Source organism: Microcaecilia unicolor, chromosome 11, assembly GCF_901765095.1.
Source record: "Microcaecilia unicolor chromosome 11, aMicUni1.1, whole genome shotgun sequence".
NCBI classification, from domain to species: Eukaryota; Metazoa; Chordata; class Amphibia; order Gymnophiona; family Siphonopidae; genus Microcaecilia; species Microcaecilia unicolor.
In genome coordinates this window covers 67,442,086-67,458,484 of record NC_044041.1, presented here as the reverse complement: position 1 = coordinate 67,458,484, position 16,399 = coordinate 67,442,086, and the positions used below count along the sequence as shown (strand labels likewise).

At 41.6% G+C, this 16,399-nt stretch overlaps 2 protein-coding genes across 6 annotated transcripts in view; one reads left to right on the top strand and one right to left on the bottom strand.

Annotated features, from left to right (window-relative positions):
• Positions 1–1,219, top strand: part of PCSK4 (proprotein convertase subtilisin/kexin type 4) — a 107,930-nt gene extending 106,711 nt beyond the window's left edge. Inside the window, exon 15 of the mRNA XM_030220024.1 lies at positions 203–1,219. Coding sequence (XP_030075884.1) covers positions 203–714 — 512 coding nt within the window. The 3' untranslated portion in view covers positions 715–1,219. The remainder of the gene's footprint in view (positions 1–202) is intronic.
• A 5,859-nt stretch (positions 1,220–7,078) lies between these two features.
• LOC115480552 (CTD small phosphatase-like protein 2) overlaps positions 7,079–16,399 on the bottom strand; it is a 51,412-nt gene continuing 42,091 nt past the window's right edge. For all 5 annotated transcript variants that reach the window (XM_030219310.1, XM_030219311.1, XM_030219308.1 and 2 more), the window contains 6 exons: positions 16,295–16,381; positions 12,792–12,854; positions 12,411–12,490; positions 11,524–11,650; positions 8,724–8,819; positions 7,079–7,401 (listed from right to left, as the gene is read on the bottom strand). In XM_030219310.1, the coding sequence (XP_030075170.1) occupies positions 7,339–7,401; positions 8,724–8,819; positions 11,524–11,650; positions 12,411–12,490; positions 12,792–12,854; positions 16,295–16,381 (516 nt within the window). In that variant the 3' untranslated portion in view covers positions 7,079–7,338. The remainder of the gene's footprint in view (positions 7,402–8,723; positions 8,820–11,523; positions 11,651–12,410; positions 12,491–12,791; positions 12,855–16,294; positions 16,382–16,399) is intronic.

The following is a 16,399-nucleotide window of genomic DNA, read 5'->3' as shown; positions in this document are numbered from 1 at the left end:
TTTTGGGAATAGGGGAGGGTAGAAAATGTGAGGGGCTTGAGGAGTTAAAAGCAAATATGTGGAGTGGGAAATATGGGGAGTTGTACACAGGTTTGGTTTAATTGAGACTGTACTTATATTGTCAGTTACATTGAAACCTTGATTCTCTGGGATTTAAAAAAATGTTTAACTGTTTTTGTTTTTTTTTCCCTCCCCCCCACAGAGTGTCAGGAACCGTTTTATGTTTTTGAACACCTGTGCTTGTCATATTGCCCACCTAAATACTACAGCATGAGACAGATTTTCAATGGCACACAGCATGGACCTCAGATATGTGCCCCATGTCATTCATCCTGCTATTCTTGTAATGACAGCTCTGCTCATAATTGCACTGCTTGCCCCCCCTTTTCCAGCTTTGATGAGGAAATGCGCTCCTGCTCCCAGCCTCTGTATCCTCGCCATCTGGCTGCTGGATTCCTGCCTAGCCAAATCTATCATATCAGTGCATTGACTGTCATAATTATTTGTGCTCCTCTACTGATGGTTTTCCTACTTGCTGGTGTCTCATGGTTGCTTAACCGGTTTATGTTGCACAGGCAGGCCCATGTCTCCAGCCCAGAGATGACCACTCTCCAGGCCCTGAGTGAGGATGAGGCAATTGCATGTGGAAATGAGGCCCAGGGCTGCCTTCCTATGATAGGACCCCCACCATCAAGCAGCCCCAGCCTACCCTAACCTGAGCCATGCCCTTCCTATTCTGGGACAGGCAGATCCAGCAGCATCCAGACTCTCTGAGAGCAAACTGTACTCCTAGTCTAGACAACTTAAAGAAAGAGGTCTGTGTGTTTAAACTGCACCATCTACTTTAGCTATGGAAAGGCATTCTTGTATTCAGTTGAAAGATTTCCTAGGGTCAGGTAAAAAGCTGTCTCTAGTGTTTCTGCCTTTTATGCATTTGAATGGTGCTGGACTCAGCTGCAGTTTTAGTTGTAGCTTTTAAATGCTAGGTTTGCCAAGAGAGAAATGGAAAAAAAAAACATTTAGGCTTTCATGATGTTGTACAGGCATGCTCATAAGAACCCATCCCAGTCTATCAAACTGGAGTTTCTAGTAGTTAGTGGGATAATGCAGCTATCTATATGGAGTATTTTCATAATTATACCCCATTATGCTGTGGCAAGGAGACAGATAGAGGGATGTCCTGCATGTATTCATACCATTCAGATTGCTTTAAACCTGTCCTGACTCAGAAATAAATGGTACCAAATGCCCTGGCCCCTTGATCTATGTCCATTATGCTGACTTTTAAAGATTTTTATTCTCATATCTCTGGGGAGGCTTCTGGGTAGATTTGTAAATTAAATAAAAACAAACCTTGGCATCGTATCTTACTACTTTCACAACAAAGAACTTGCAAGTAAGCTCGGGTAGCGAAGGACTTATATACACAGGCCTGCATTCCTAAGTTGTGGCTTTACAGAAGAAAATTTAGGCCCTCATGATCAAAAGCAAACTCCGGCGCTAGAGGCTGTTAACGCCATACTAGCGCCAGAGTTTGCAGCCGACCCATGATCAGAGCCCTAGAGCACCTGAAACAGCACACTGGAGGGCTCTCAGCGCAAGTAGTATGCAAATGCATGCTAAACAGGGCTTCTAGCGCAATTAGCTTGCAAATGCATGCTAATCGGCGCTTAACGCATTCATCCCCAATGATCAGCGACCAGCGCACAAAGATTGGGGCGCTGGCCGCAGCAAAATCAACGCCAGCTCTGAGCTGGCGTTAGATTTTGCGGATCATTGGGGAGGAATGGTGAGCCCTGTCCAGCATGCAGTTGAATGCTGGCAGGCCTCCCTTCCCCCCCAAAGCAAACGCGAATGGGGGGCTGGAGGTCCAGTGGACCTCTAGTCCCCCTGATGATCCCCCCCCCCCCCCCCCCATATTCACAGAGGGCTGGAGATCCGGTGGGTCTCCAGCACCCCTACCCCCTGAACCCACAGAAATCCAAGTGGCCACCTCCCGAATAACGCTGTCCTACCCTCCCACCCAGCGACGGGGGAGGGGCTAGAGGATCGGTGGGTCTCCAAACCCCCACAAATAGTTGATTGGCTGCCTCTCAACCCAGTCTGGTTTTAGGATGTCTACAATTACTATTCATAAGAGATTTTAATATAAATTTCTCATGCATATTTATTGTAGAGATCCTGAAAACCAGATTGGCTGTCTGTGTTCAAAGGACTGGATTGAGAACCTCTGCTCTACATGGATGGTGATTAAAGACTAAAAAGCCCAGTTCTCTACTTTCACTTTAACCAGACCTTCTTCATATGCTGGTCAAAGGTCTACCAAAGATGACCTCCAATACCTGGAAGCAGGCTACCTCTCAACTTTTACTACTGTGCCTAGAAAATTTGAGGTCTGTTGCAGAGGATGTATTTGGATGCCAAAGCTTGCAAGCACCCTCCTCTTCCCCAAGATTTTGGGGTTACTCTGCATGTGGGCCTTGTTTAGACAAGTTCATGTTTTTAGCAGCATTTATTATTCATAATGGATTATATTAACACTAGTATAAAAGGCCCGTTTCCGAAACCAATGAAACGGGCGCTAGCATGTGGTTTTTTTTGTGTGTGTGTGTATGTGTCACAGAGTTATTTTGTGTATGTGTGAGGGTGTGGTGTGGTGTGTGTGCAGGTTGTTGATGTGTGTCTTTTATTGTTTTGTTTTGTTTTTTGGTTGGGGGTTGGGGGATGTGCTGTGCTGTGCTGGCAAAGTGGGTTGGATTGGTGTGTGGCTTTGAGGGTGTGTTTCTGTTGTATTGTGTGTGTATGGTTTTGTCTGTCAAGGAGGTTTGTGGAGGGGGGTCTTTCTGTTGGTGAAATGTAAATGTGGTTGTAGGGGGTGTCAGCCTTTGTTGAGTGTTGTTTTTTTTTCGGTTGTGCTGAGGCAGCAGTGTTGTTTTAGATGGGTGGAAGGTTGAGGAGCACGTTCTTTGTCGGTATTTTTTGGCCGTTTCAGGGCTGCTGTACGGGAATGCTGGAAGAGAAATGTGTTGTTGGAAGCAGCGCCATCTTTTTCCATTGGGCTGGGGTGCTGGGCATCCTGGAGGTGGGTGACGGCTTGCCTGAGGACAGGGATGGTTGTTTTAAGTTGGCGGAAGGGAGAAGAGCACGGTCTCGGGCCGTCGGCGGGTGATCCAGTATGTTTGGTCCCTTTCAGGCCGGCTGCAGGGGAATGCTGGAACATTTATGCGCTGCAGGAATCAGCGCCGTCTTTTTCCGGGTGCTCGGGGAATCCCCGAGGTGGGAGACAGCTTGCCTGAGGCTGGGGATGGTTGGGCACGTCCTTGGCCGCTTCGGCAAAAGGGGAAGAGGAAGGGGGTGGGGAGTTACCTGCAGCCGCTTGAGAAATCATGTATTCTTTGTTTGTTTTGTATTATTAGTTTGCATTTCTGTTGAAGAAAGAGTGGATGCCTTTCTAAAGATGGAGGTGGTGCGTCGGTGTGCGGTTGTTTCGTTAGTTTGGCAGCCAGTCTCCAGCGATTCCTAGGCAGGGAAGGAGTAGGGAAACACGCTCTGCGTGTTTCCCTACTCCTCCCCCTTCCTTGATCGCTGTTTGCTGCTGGCTGGGTCGCGGGTAATCCTTCCAGCTGGGCCGCAGCTTGTCCTTGTCCCAGATGGTGACGGGCACGTTGTTTTCCGGCTCCTCTGACTCCATGTCAAGCGATCCCAAATATAGTCTGTGCTATAGGCCCTCTGGCACTCTTCAGTACTGGCATTAGGCATTTAAAAATTCCCCCTCCCCTGGTCTATTTTTGCACATACCCACAGCAGGAATATTCTTCTCTCATTCCAGCGGTGGTTCTGTGCTCTCCGTGCTGCACAGATAATGAGCCATTCTGCTGGGGAATGCTCCTCCCTTATTGTCACGTAGTTTCCTCTGATTGGTCCGTCTTACGTTGCCTAGTGTTGCCTGGGAACGGTGTTGTGATGGTCCTTTGTGTTTCAGAATGTTGAGGGTGTTTTTTCTGATTGGTCCGTCATGCGAGGGCGGGGCAGATAGACATGGTCAGTGTTCTGGCTTCACCACCATGAATCCATGAACCCTTCAGTGAGTGACTGAGTGACTTCAGAACGTTGTCTTCAGAATGTTGAGGGTGAGTTTTATTATAGTAGATGAGCCTTTATTTTGTTTTAACTGCATTTTAACTCTGTTTAGGCAGTTTTATTATAGGAAACAGCCCTGATCTAGAATAGATATACTCTATAAGGCAAGAAATAAAATAGATACCATGTATAAGATAATTTGCAACTGTGCCTCTGACCAATTAATGAAGAAAATATGAAAGGGAAACTCTACCCCAGTATGCCAATAAACAGACCCCAGGATCCAGTTTAATTGGCCTTTAGCAGCATAGCTACATTTCAGATTGTGCCTCTTTCCTGAACCACTATACATCCATAAGCATGGTTGCCATGTCTGAATGCATGAATGCTCCCTTTCACTGCCAAGGTGAGGCAGTAGAGGTAGCTCAGGATCTCTCTAGCTGCAGGGTAATAGCTTAAGCATGAGCATCACTCTGCAACAGCAAAGCTTCTCCCCAATCTTCCTTGCGCAGTCAACGTGTCGCATCACTTTGAAAGGACATTAGCTCCAAAGACACCTGTTTTTAAGTGATAGCAAGTTCGATAAAGGAAAAGTAATTTGAACACTCAGCCCTTGGATCCTAGGCAAGCAATTTCCTTCCTCAGCTGAAGGTTATAGGCATAAGGTCTACTAGAAACTCACATTGTCCCAAGAACAATAAATGCTTTAAAATCTAGTCCAACCCACTATTGTCATAGGTAATACTCTGTACAAAGACTCCATCGCCAGTTTACAGGTACTTAAACAGGTGGCACGTCAAATTAGAAGTGCTAGGTGCCCTTTACATGTAGTCATTTCATAAAAGCTAGTAGTTATACATGCATATCTGCAGCATGCACAGATTTGGGCAGATCCTAAAACTATATGTATATTCCTTATTTACACTTCACAAAATTTCCCCATTGGCATTTACACCTACTCAGAAGCACACATTACTGTTAGGGAATAGCTCATTTGAAGCAGTGACTGAGGGGATAATTGTGCTTAAAGCAGTGGTGTTCAAAAGTTCATCAAATGTCCAAAAACAGTCTTAGACCTCAGTTCCTATTAGATATGCCGTTTTGTAAAATCTGCTACTTACATGTGTAATTCTGGCATTTTTACTTGCATATTTCAGCTGTGGCCTACATATGTAGTTTTGGCATTTTCATGTACAGATCCCAGATTGATGTTTTATTTTAGAACATTAATGTTTTGTTTGGTTTGGGGTTTTTTTTTTTTTTGAGGGGTGGGGCAGTTCTTACAGAAACACACACAAAAAAAGTAGACTGGAAATTCTAGCGTAAGTTAAAAGTCTCTCCTTTTTGTTTGAAAGGAAGGGGTTAAGGGCAGAGAAGCTGTCCTTTAGAACTTAAATGCATGTGCTGCATGCCTTAATTGCAGCTCTTGTCAATTAAAGAAAAAAACTTTATAGCCATGTTTCAGTGAAGGGCTTTGAAAAATAGGATTTTTCTAGTCATTGGGGTTGCTTGAACAATGAAGAGAAATTTTCACCTTAATTATCTTTCCATTTGAAGCTACAGTACATTATTCAGAGATACTTCTGTGAGAAAATAATGTTTAATTACAGAAAATAAGCTCTTTCTCAACACTCTATGGCATGTGCTGGATATCCACAATTGAATATGCATAAAAGATCTGCATGCAAATCTCTCCCATGCTTATGCATTGTGGATATTTTGAAAATCAAGCTAGCTGGGTGTCTCCAGAAGATATATGGCTGATAAATCCTGCTTTAGTAAATCAAGCTCTGTAGGCATGAATTTGGCAGTTTAAGTTCAGTGCAAGGCTCGGAGGCCAATGGCAGCCCCTGGAGACCTCTGGGGCAGCCTCATCTTCATTCTGGGTTTTTTCCTGCTACTCTCTGCCTTGCTGCTCAAGGTCAAAACACAAAGGGGGAAGAAAATTGTAGGAGAAGCCACAGTGCTTGAAGGACAAGATATTTTTCAATAGACAAAAAAGAATGCATTTGGAAATGCAAACCTCCTTGAGGATATCACCAGTAGAGTTTGAAGATGTGCTGGAAGGGATGGATTCATTGACACTCATTAATTGCAGTGTCACAGCCCCATATAGGAAGATATTTGGCGGCTATCCTTCAACTCATTTGGATCCAAAATGGCCCCAACTTAAAAATTAAGGAAGACCTCTGGTTTAAGTGATGCACATAAAATAGAATTATTTGCCATCTGGAAGAACTACCGCCACCACCTCAATAACTTAAAAACTCGAAAGAGTTGAAAAAGGGAGAGAAGCTGAGTCAACTGGTGGCTGTTATACTGAGAAAAAATAAGACAGGACCTATCAGAATAGGGATAGGGCCCTTTTTTAACACTAAGAAGTAAAAGGTGTTGCTTGAATTAGGTCTAGCAAATTAATTACATTTGTTAACATAGTCAGTCTTGATATGTCTCATAGGCAATGAGCCAGGGAAATGCTCTCAGAACCAGGATGGCTGTGGTCTTTTCTCCTCTTTCTGGGTATCTCAGGGGTCCAAGGACAGCTCCCTCCAACAGAGTACCACCTTGAGCTCACTGAAAGACTCTCAGAAAGACACTGCTTAAAAAGTTCATAACTATTATTAATTTAAAAATAAATAAAAGTTACTTTAAATTTTTATTTAAATAGAAGGAAAGGTTTTAAAAGCTTGATCTCTGTGTATTTTTCTGTATAAAAGTATGATATAGCCTGCTTTAGCATATAAAAATGTAAGACTGACAAACTATGAAAAGATTCAATGTGAGGTGTGACCAAGTCAGCAGACTTGCCCTGTTATATGTTCTGCTCAACCCAGTGAAATGCAGTGGCATACCATAGGTCGCCAGGGGTCATTTTTGCCCCTTTCTCCAACACCCAAATTTGCTATTTGACCTTCTAGATCCCCCTCCTTTTGCACCCCTGTCATACTGGGTCCCCTCCTGACCACCCCCCCCCCCCCCCCCCCCATTGGTATGCCACTAATGAAATGACAGCCTTTGCCACCTGAAGGAACCAAAGGTCTGGCTTCATGTCTTGTGTACAGTCAGCAATTAACTGTAAGTGTCAAGGAAACAACTGACTAAAAATGAGAGAAGCAGAGAGGCTACAGTTGCTGAACCATTCAACAGAACTGGTCCAGGGTCCTGGCCAGCTACTACCTAACAGCAGATTGTTTGTTTATTTCAGAGCTGCTTTTAAACCATTTGTTCATTTCAGCTTCATGGGGCTCCAGCTGATCTTCAGTATTCAACAAGCAGCTTGTTCAGGCGATACTTCCTAGAGATTTCTCTACGAACGTCATCCTGACAAGTTAAGATTAAAAAAACTCTGTGAGTACAGACCTATGACCCTCAGCATCACAAGCAATTTAAAGAACAAAATCATATTCAAACGTTCGTAAACCAATATCCAATACAGCTTTAGAACCTAAGATGGGTCAGGCCAAAGGATACATCAAGCCCGGCGTCCTGTCTCTGACAGTGACCAATCACATGCTCATCCTCCAATGTGGTATAACATCATTCAATGCAAAAAGTGTGAAGAATTGGAGAAACAAGCCAGATGCTAAAGACACAGCTCAATTTACACAAACATAATATTAAACACTTCAATGCCAACCAGGGTGCTACCTCTGTGGTACAGCACTTTACAAAACCAGAACATTGCATCAATGATCTTATGGTAAGAACACTAAAAGACCTTTGAAGTCAAAATGGTGAAATATTTTGATACCCAGTCAAGACTTAAAGATCTGCCTCTCTATCCCAATATAAGACATAAAATTCTACTGCTGTGTCACTCTCTTATCTGGCATACATCTCTCTCATCCATCCAGCTCTCCCTGTTTCTCACTTAACCTACCCTCCCTTTTCCTATGAGACTATCATTGGAATGCCTCTGTATTTCACTTTATATTCTATTTGTCAACATTTGCTTATTTCCAATCTGAAGAAGGGTTACCTTCAAAAGCTAATCAAAAGGTATCTTATTTTCTTTTCTATGTTTTGATTTATTTCTATTTATTACATTTCTTTATTGAAAACATACCATTTAATTCTACTGTGCTGCCTTTTAGGCAATTCACAATAGGATTTTGTCTCCCATCCCATTACTTTTTAGATTCCTCAGTGGTTATTAACACCATCAAAAAAATCTAATAAATTGGTAAGGCAACCCTCACTAACCCTTTGCTAAATCCATATTGGCTCTGCCCCTAGCAAGACATTATTTGGATAGAAAATTTTGGTTTTCCAAAGAGCTTCTAACGTTTTCCCCAGAACCTATATGAAGCCCACTGGTCTGTAGCGGTGCGTACATCTAGTAGCGCTATAGAAATGATAAATAGTAGTAGTAGTTTTTCCTAGGTTACCCTTGGAATCCTTTTTCAAAAATTGCCATTACATTTGCCACCCTCCTATTCTCAGACATCACAGCTGATTTTAATGATATGTCTGCAATTCCATTTTTTAGTTCTTACAAAATTCCGGAGTGTATGCTGGAATGGAAGACATATGGTGACTTGGCAGACCTGTCTGGTTGCAGCACATTTTTACTCTCTTACATCTCAGGTGTGCATGAAGCAGGGCAGATAATAACTGGACATTCCTTGTCCTAAGTTCCTTACTATTTTGGTCAAGTGTTCCAGGAGAGGAATCAGCTTCATGAGTTCAGTATCTTCCTTATTGCCCAACCAGCTCTGGATTGGAATTCTATTGGAAATCTGGAAAATGCAAAAGAAAAGAGCAACAGTGAAAACAAATCCTCTCTCTACAGATTCCAGCTTCACTTAATAGGGTAAAGTTTGTAGACAGGATCCTCCATCCACTGGAAAGATAAGCCCTTATGAGAAAAATTACATTGGCTTCCACTTAAGGAACGCATCACGTTCAAAATATGTTCACTAGTTCACAAAATTATCCATGGAGACGCACCAGCTTACATGTCTGACCTAATAGACTTACCACCTAGGAATGCCAGAAGATCATCCCGCATATTCCTTGATCTGCACTTCCTCAGTTGTAAAGGAATGAAATACAAATCAATGCATGCGTCAAACTTCACCTACTTGAGCACACAGTTATGGAATGCACTGCCGCGCAACTTGAAATCGATCTATGAAAGAACGAACTTCCGCATATTACTGAAGACCCATCTCTTTGAAAGAGCATACCAAAAAGACCAACCCAAGTGAATATACACTACACAACTCGTCTATTTAATTTCAGAACTGTTTCTTAAAATCTGCTTGTATACTACTACTTTGTTTTTATCATCATACTAACCAAGATCATGCAATACTAAATGTTTATATTACTAACACTCTTCCACTACTCATGATGTATTGTAAGCCACTTTGAGCCTGAAAAGAGGTGGGATAAGGTGGGATACAAATGCAACAAATAAATAAATGTTTCTCAGTAGCTATGAGTGCAGAGGGTACAATGTATCCTTTCACCTTCAAAGCTTTTCTTGATTAGACAAACAAGAAAACTCATCTATTTCTGCAAGATTATTAGAACTCATGTTGAGGAACTGCTGTATTGGATTGTTTTCTGTCAATTGAAATTAATGTCCAACTCTTTTATTAAGTTCTGTTTTATGTTTTATTATTATGAATGTAATCTTTGTAACCCGTTCTAGGCATTGTTGTGAGGACAGGCTAAAAAACTGAATGAATGAATAAATAAATTAGATGAAGATCCCTTTTACGCAAGTTTCATGAAGTACTGTTGCTATCACTGTCTGTCCATCCATATCCACAGCTCTGGGGGCCTCTCCTTGAATCAATTTGGCTCAAAGTTGGTAGATGGGTCTCTTCCTGCTAACCAACTGAGGATTAACCGATCCATGTATTACAAAACAGGACTGGACAGGGGGTTTGATGGGGGAGGGGAGTGGCTGTTGAAGCCCATCATCCTATCGGCTGAGAAAAAGATGGGAGAGGGGTGGCCAATGGAGCCCATATCACAAGCCATGGAAGCAGCCAGGAGAGTGAAGCAGCTGGTCTGCTAGCTGGAAGAAAGAAGAATACAATTGAATTGTGTTGTAAGAACAAAAGTATTGCCATACTGGACAGACCGAAGGTCCATCAAGCCCAGTATCCTACTTCCAACAGTGGCCAATCCAGGTTACAAGTACCTGGCAATACCCCAAAACAGATTTTATATGCTGCTTATCCTAAAAATAAGCAGTGGATTTTCCCCAAGTCCATCTTAATAATGGCATATGGACTTTTCTTTTAGGAAGCTATCCAATCCTTTTTTTAAACCCCGCTAAGCTAACTGCTTTTACCACATTATCTGGCAATGAATTCCAAAGTTTAAATACACATTGAGCAAAGAAATATTTTCTCCAATTTATTTTAAATTTACTGCTTAAAAGCTTCAATTGTGTGCCCCCTAGTCCTAGTATTTTTGGAAAAAGTAAATAAGCAATTCACATTCACCTATTCCATTCCACTCATGAATTTATAGACTTCTATCATATCTTTCCTCAGCTGTCTCTTCTCCAAGCTGAAGAGCCCTAGCCGCTTTAGCCTCTCCTCATAGAGAAGTCATCCCATCCCCTTTATCATTTTCATTGCCCTTTTCTGTACCTTTTGTAATTCCACTATATCTTTCTAGAGATGTGGTGACCAGAATTGCACACTATATTCGAGGTGCTGTCACACCATGGAATGATACAAAGGCATTATAACATTCTAATTTTTGCTTTCCATTCCTTTCCTAATAATTCCTAACATTCTATTTGATTTCTTAGCCGTCGATGCACACTAAGCAGAGGGTTTCAAAGTATCATCTACAAAGACACCTAGATTCTTTTACTGGTCAGTGACTGCTAATGTGGAACCTTGCATCATGTAGCTACGGTTTGGGTTCCTCTTTCCCACATGCATCACTTTGCACTTGCTCACATTAAATGTCATCTGCCATTTGGATGCCCAGTCTCCCAGTTTTGTAAGGTCCTCTTGCAATTTTTCACAATCCTCTTGCAATTTAACAACTTTGAATAACTTCGTGTCATCAGCAAATTTAATTACCTCACTAGTTATTCCCATCTCTAGATCATTTATAAATATGTTAAAAAGCAGCGGTCCCAGCACAGACCCCTGCGGAACCCCACTATCTACCCTACATTTCACTAACTTGTTTGAATAGGGCCTTGACAACAAAGTTTCATTCAGATTTGCCATGTATAAAGAACCTTATTATTAGGTCTTAGTCTCCCACTCCAGGAAAATTGATTTCACTTAGTGGAAGCAACATAGAGGTAAAATTTAATTGTGTTTGTGCTAAGTAGATTCTAAGCTGGGAATTTCTCAGTTTACAATAGTTTAAGTAAGATAGCTCGGTGTAAGGTTGTGTGTGTCTCCTCTTTTGTTGTTTTCCTTTAGCTAAGGTACTGAAAACTGAGGCACTACTTACATGGTATGGGAAGGTGTGAGCTGCAGGGTCTACAGCAACTGTGGTGGCCAGTTCTCTGTTCAACACTGATAGGTCCTTAACATAATGACCCTGGATGCAGATACAATCTTCTTGGAATAGACGGTGTCTTAGAGAGAGACAGAAAAACAAACGCAGGACCATAGGCCTCAGGATTCTCGTGAATTCATTTCTCACTCTATAAGATCACTGTAACATTTCACCATTGATCTTGCAAAATGGTGTCAGTGCTCCAGAAAATATGAGTTCCCTCCCCTCATTTCCCCTACTTCACCCTCCTTTCTTTATTTTTAGTATTTAGTTCACACTTTTCCTGTGGTAGTTCAAGGTGAGATACATTCAAGTATAGTAGTCTTTTCTGGCATACAACCTAAGGGGCCCGATATGCACGTCTGAAAAACATTTTTTATTTTTGGGTACATGTAACGGATGCGCGCCAAATGGCATTTCATGCACATAGGTCATTACCACCTGGATTCTTTACTGCTAGGCCAATGGCTGGTGGTAAGGTCTCAGACCCTAAATGGATGTGTGGCAATTTTGATTTTGCCGCACTTCCATTTTTGACAAAAAAGGCCTTTTTTTTTTTACAGGCGCGCACCCAAAACCCGCACCTACACTACTGCAAGCCATTTTTCAGCACACCTTAGTTTGTACCTGAGCCAATAGAGCGTTAAGTGACTTGCTCAAGGCCACAAGGAGTGCCAGTAGGTTTTGATCCCTTGTCTGTTTGTCTCTCTCTCACACACACATACACACAGTCTACTGCTCTAACCACTAGACTACTCCTCCACTCCATGTCTTGCCCTTCTTCCCCCCTACCCAGTATTCATTTTCTCCCATCCATCTTCTACATAATTGATTCTCACCGGATCAGCTTTTTCTGCGGATCCAGAAAGTCCATGATTTTCTCACCATATTCCTGCTTTGCTGTGGTGAAGACAAATATCTGAAAAAAACATTTTTGAAAGAGATATTTTATAGTGTTAGCAAAGAGGTCTCTATTTCTGTATACCAAGGAATTGTGTCCCCCATATCTTTTACCAGATTAAGATTTGTAGCCCCATTCTTACCCCAGGTGTAATGCATACCATAGCTGCATCAAGCTCCCTTCCCCCACTGTACAGCACATAATATCCCCCCCCCCCCCCCCCCCCCCCCACAACACACACACTTCTTGCAGCATTCCACATACTCCTGGTGCAAGAGATACCAGTCATAAACTCATAGCTACATTGCCAAGTTCTTACCTCATACATTTTGGAAACTGTTTCAAGAAATTCCCTACAGAAAGGCCTCAACTTCATATAAACCTGCAACAGAATAAAATACTGACCTCAAATCTTTTCTTCCCACTCTTGGAATAAAATTATTTATATGTCTACTATGATCCAAACACCACACAGACAATCCTACAGGACAGCCAGTTTTATATCCGTTTGAGCCAGGGCCACAAAAGGTAGGAATGGGGCTAATATGATGCCTCTTCTCATTTCAGGGATTTGGACTAATATCTCAGCAAGCTTCTCCTCATACTTCATAGATTATTATAGAGTAAGAGTTTTCTGAATTTCTCTCCCCTTCTGCTCTATTAACACAATAAAACTGCAGAAAATGGTTAATGAAAGTTTTGTTCAGGGCTGGTTTTATTTGATCACATATTAGTCTAATGTTACAATGTCCAAATAATCCAGAAAATGTATCGTACATCTCATTTTGTTTGGCATACCCCCACCCTATTTTTATTATGAATCCCAATCTTCGGCACCATACATGGGCAGCAGCAGGGTGATTCTTGACTCCACTTTGTGTACTTTAGCACAATCGATGGACTTTACTTATTGTTCATAAAGAGCTTGCAGAATTCCTCACTAGGATTGTCTATCTCTCCTTGTCTACAGGTGTACAGCCCTCTCAACTTAAAAGTGCAAGTGTCCAACCTGTCTTGAAAGGCTCTGCCTTTACATCCTAACCATTTTTTGACCAATCTCTTGCATTCCCTTTGCTTGCTTGCTATGTTTCTGGAGTATGTGGTTCTCCATAAACTTCAGGCTCATTGTGATGAACATTCTCTTCTTGATTCTCAACAGCATGACATTTGTCCATTTCATGGTGTTAAAACCTAACTGATTGTGTAGTTGGATACCTTATATAAAGGCTTAGAACCACCTGGTACAGCATTTGTTTTTGTACTCTTTCTTGATGTCAACAAAGTCTTTGATTCTGTTTTACATCAACTTAGTTCTATGGGCTTGGGTGGGACTGTTTCAGTGCATTTTATCTAGCAAAAAAGGTGCCAGTACTCAAATGCTAGGCCACCCTTCAGGGGTGGGGTGATCACTGAAGGACCCACCCCACAATAGCCAGGGCTCCTGCAACCAATCACAGAATCTATGACAAGGAAGAATTGCTATATAGAGCCTGAGCTCTTTCATTAAAACTTGCAATCCATGAGTCAATTTTAGCAGACAATGAAAAAGGTGCCGATACTCAGTACCCCCAAGTACCACCTCAAAAAAAGCCCTGGACTGTTTACTGTTGGTTCTTACTTGATTGAGCACCGATAGCTGGTTTGTATAGGGACATCAGTATCTTTATGGTGTACCTCAGGGCTCAACCCTCTTTGCATTGCTTTGTAATCTTTACTTCTGTTCTTTATGTGATGTTATTAGGGCCCATGGTCTTTTTTAAATCAATTTTATGCAGATGACTTTTTATTATATACACCTGTTCCCTGTGAGATGGTCCTTATAGTGGCTAGTCATGATCCAATGGTAAATTGTCATAAAACTAAGGCCCTCTTTGTGACATTGGATAAGACACTTGTTCCTCCTCCTGTTCGCAATGTTGTGGACATTTCTGTGTGTAAGGAATTCTGGTATCTTGGTGTTTTGTGGACTTTCCATCTGCTTGTTGCCATTGCAATCAAGAACTCTTTCCACAACTAACAGTTTTCTTATGTGCCTCCCTTTTGGAACATGCTACCAGTTGTGTTATATAATGCGTCATCTGACTGTGATTTTTGTAGGCTTTTAAAGACCTATTGATTTAGAAGTGCTTATTTTTGTTAGCTTTTTGTTATTTTACATGTTTCTTCTAAGTTTGTGCATTATTATGTTTTTGTTTATTATAAAAGTGTATACCCCCGCCTTGACTAATGTTAATTTGGTAGGTGATAAGCTTCGTAAGTAAATACATTTCTTCATATTAATGATACAATGTCTGTAAATAAAGTAAAAATGATTGAATTTATTATTATCAGTAGCTACCCAGAATGTTCATAGTTGCTGGAATATTGCAGTAATGTGAATACATAATTTTGGTGGAATTCAGTCTGCCTGTTATATAAATGTGATGCTGCTGCTGTGGTCAATAATCACCACATCCTTCAGTTTGTTAAAATATGATTTCTTGTAAAATGATAAACTGAAAATTGATCATGTAGATTTTTTTTTCTTTTGCTTTCAATTCAATACGTGCGCCTATGAACTGACCTTGCTTTCTTATCAAATAATCTCAAGTCTTATAGTACAGTATCATGTTGCTCATTATTACTTTCTATTTACAAAAAATTACAATTGAAATATTGGAACAAAAAAGAAAAAAAGCTTTTTGTAGTTTTGTTCCAGGTGCTCACTTTAGCAGCACATATATCTGTAAGAACGTAAGAATAGCCATACTGGGTCAGACCAGTGGTCCATCCAGACCAGTATCCTGCTTCCAATAGTGGCCAATCCAGGTCACAAGTACCTGGTAGAAACCCAAGTAGTAGCAACATTCCATGCTACCAATCCCAGGGCATCTCAATAACAGATTATGGACTTTTCCTGCAGGAAATATACATTAACCCCTGTTAACTAGAGCTTAACTATTTGTTGAGTGAAAATATTTCCTCTTATTTGTTTTAATAGTATTGTGCAAGGCTCCATGGAGCAGCCAGATATTTGGGAGGTAATTCTATACTATTTACATGCCAAATATGTGCATAAATGGATTAGAATGACATATACCCACATGTGTGTGTAAATGCCAAAATTCCAACTAAGCACTATTCTACAGGTATATGTACACATAGGCAGAGTCTAGGCGAACTCAACTCATGTAACTTAAAGAATACAATAAGTTATGCGCATATCTCCAGCATTTAGGTTCAAACACTTTCAACCAGCTCTGTGGGTGTTATAAGTGCTTGGGCCTAACTGCATATACCATTTGCACTAGTATTCTATAGAGGAAAGAAGCACCTCCTCCTCTTATAGAACAGGTGCCCTCTGAGCACCCTAAATATAGGCGCACTGTTATAGAAATGCTCTCTTGCTGGCCAACCCAGTAGAGGTTGGAGTTGAAGCACTTTGAGACTGTGCTAGGGCATTTTTGTTATTTCTAGGCTTCTTGGAGAAGATTTTTATGACCCTATAACACCCCCACACCTTTCCATCATCCACCACCCCTCCCAACACTATAACTTGCTGCACAAATTATAATCCTGCAGGTTGCTGATGTGAAAGCCAGGCAGAGCTTGAGCAATCTGGAGGCAGATTTGGGGAGTGACTGGCAGTTAAGCAGGCATGAGACATATTCAGTGCTGGTGTCTGCGTAGCTAAGCAGCAAATATTAAAATGCAGTCATATCGGTTGTTCCCCCTCCCTTTCCAGGCCCCCCAATCCCTCCATTCTAATCCCCAAAGCCCTAGTATCCCCAAGTAAATGAGAAATTAGTTTCACAGTTTCACTGCATCCTGAGCGTTACAGACCTTGTAGTAAACGTCCTGGAAGGGAATGAGGAAGCTGAAGTCAGAATGTGTAAGAGGAGCCAAAGAGCAGTGCACCAGCATATCTTCCTAAAAGCAAGTAAGTAC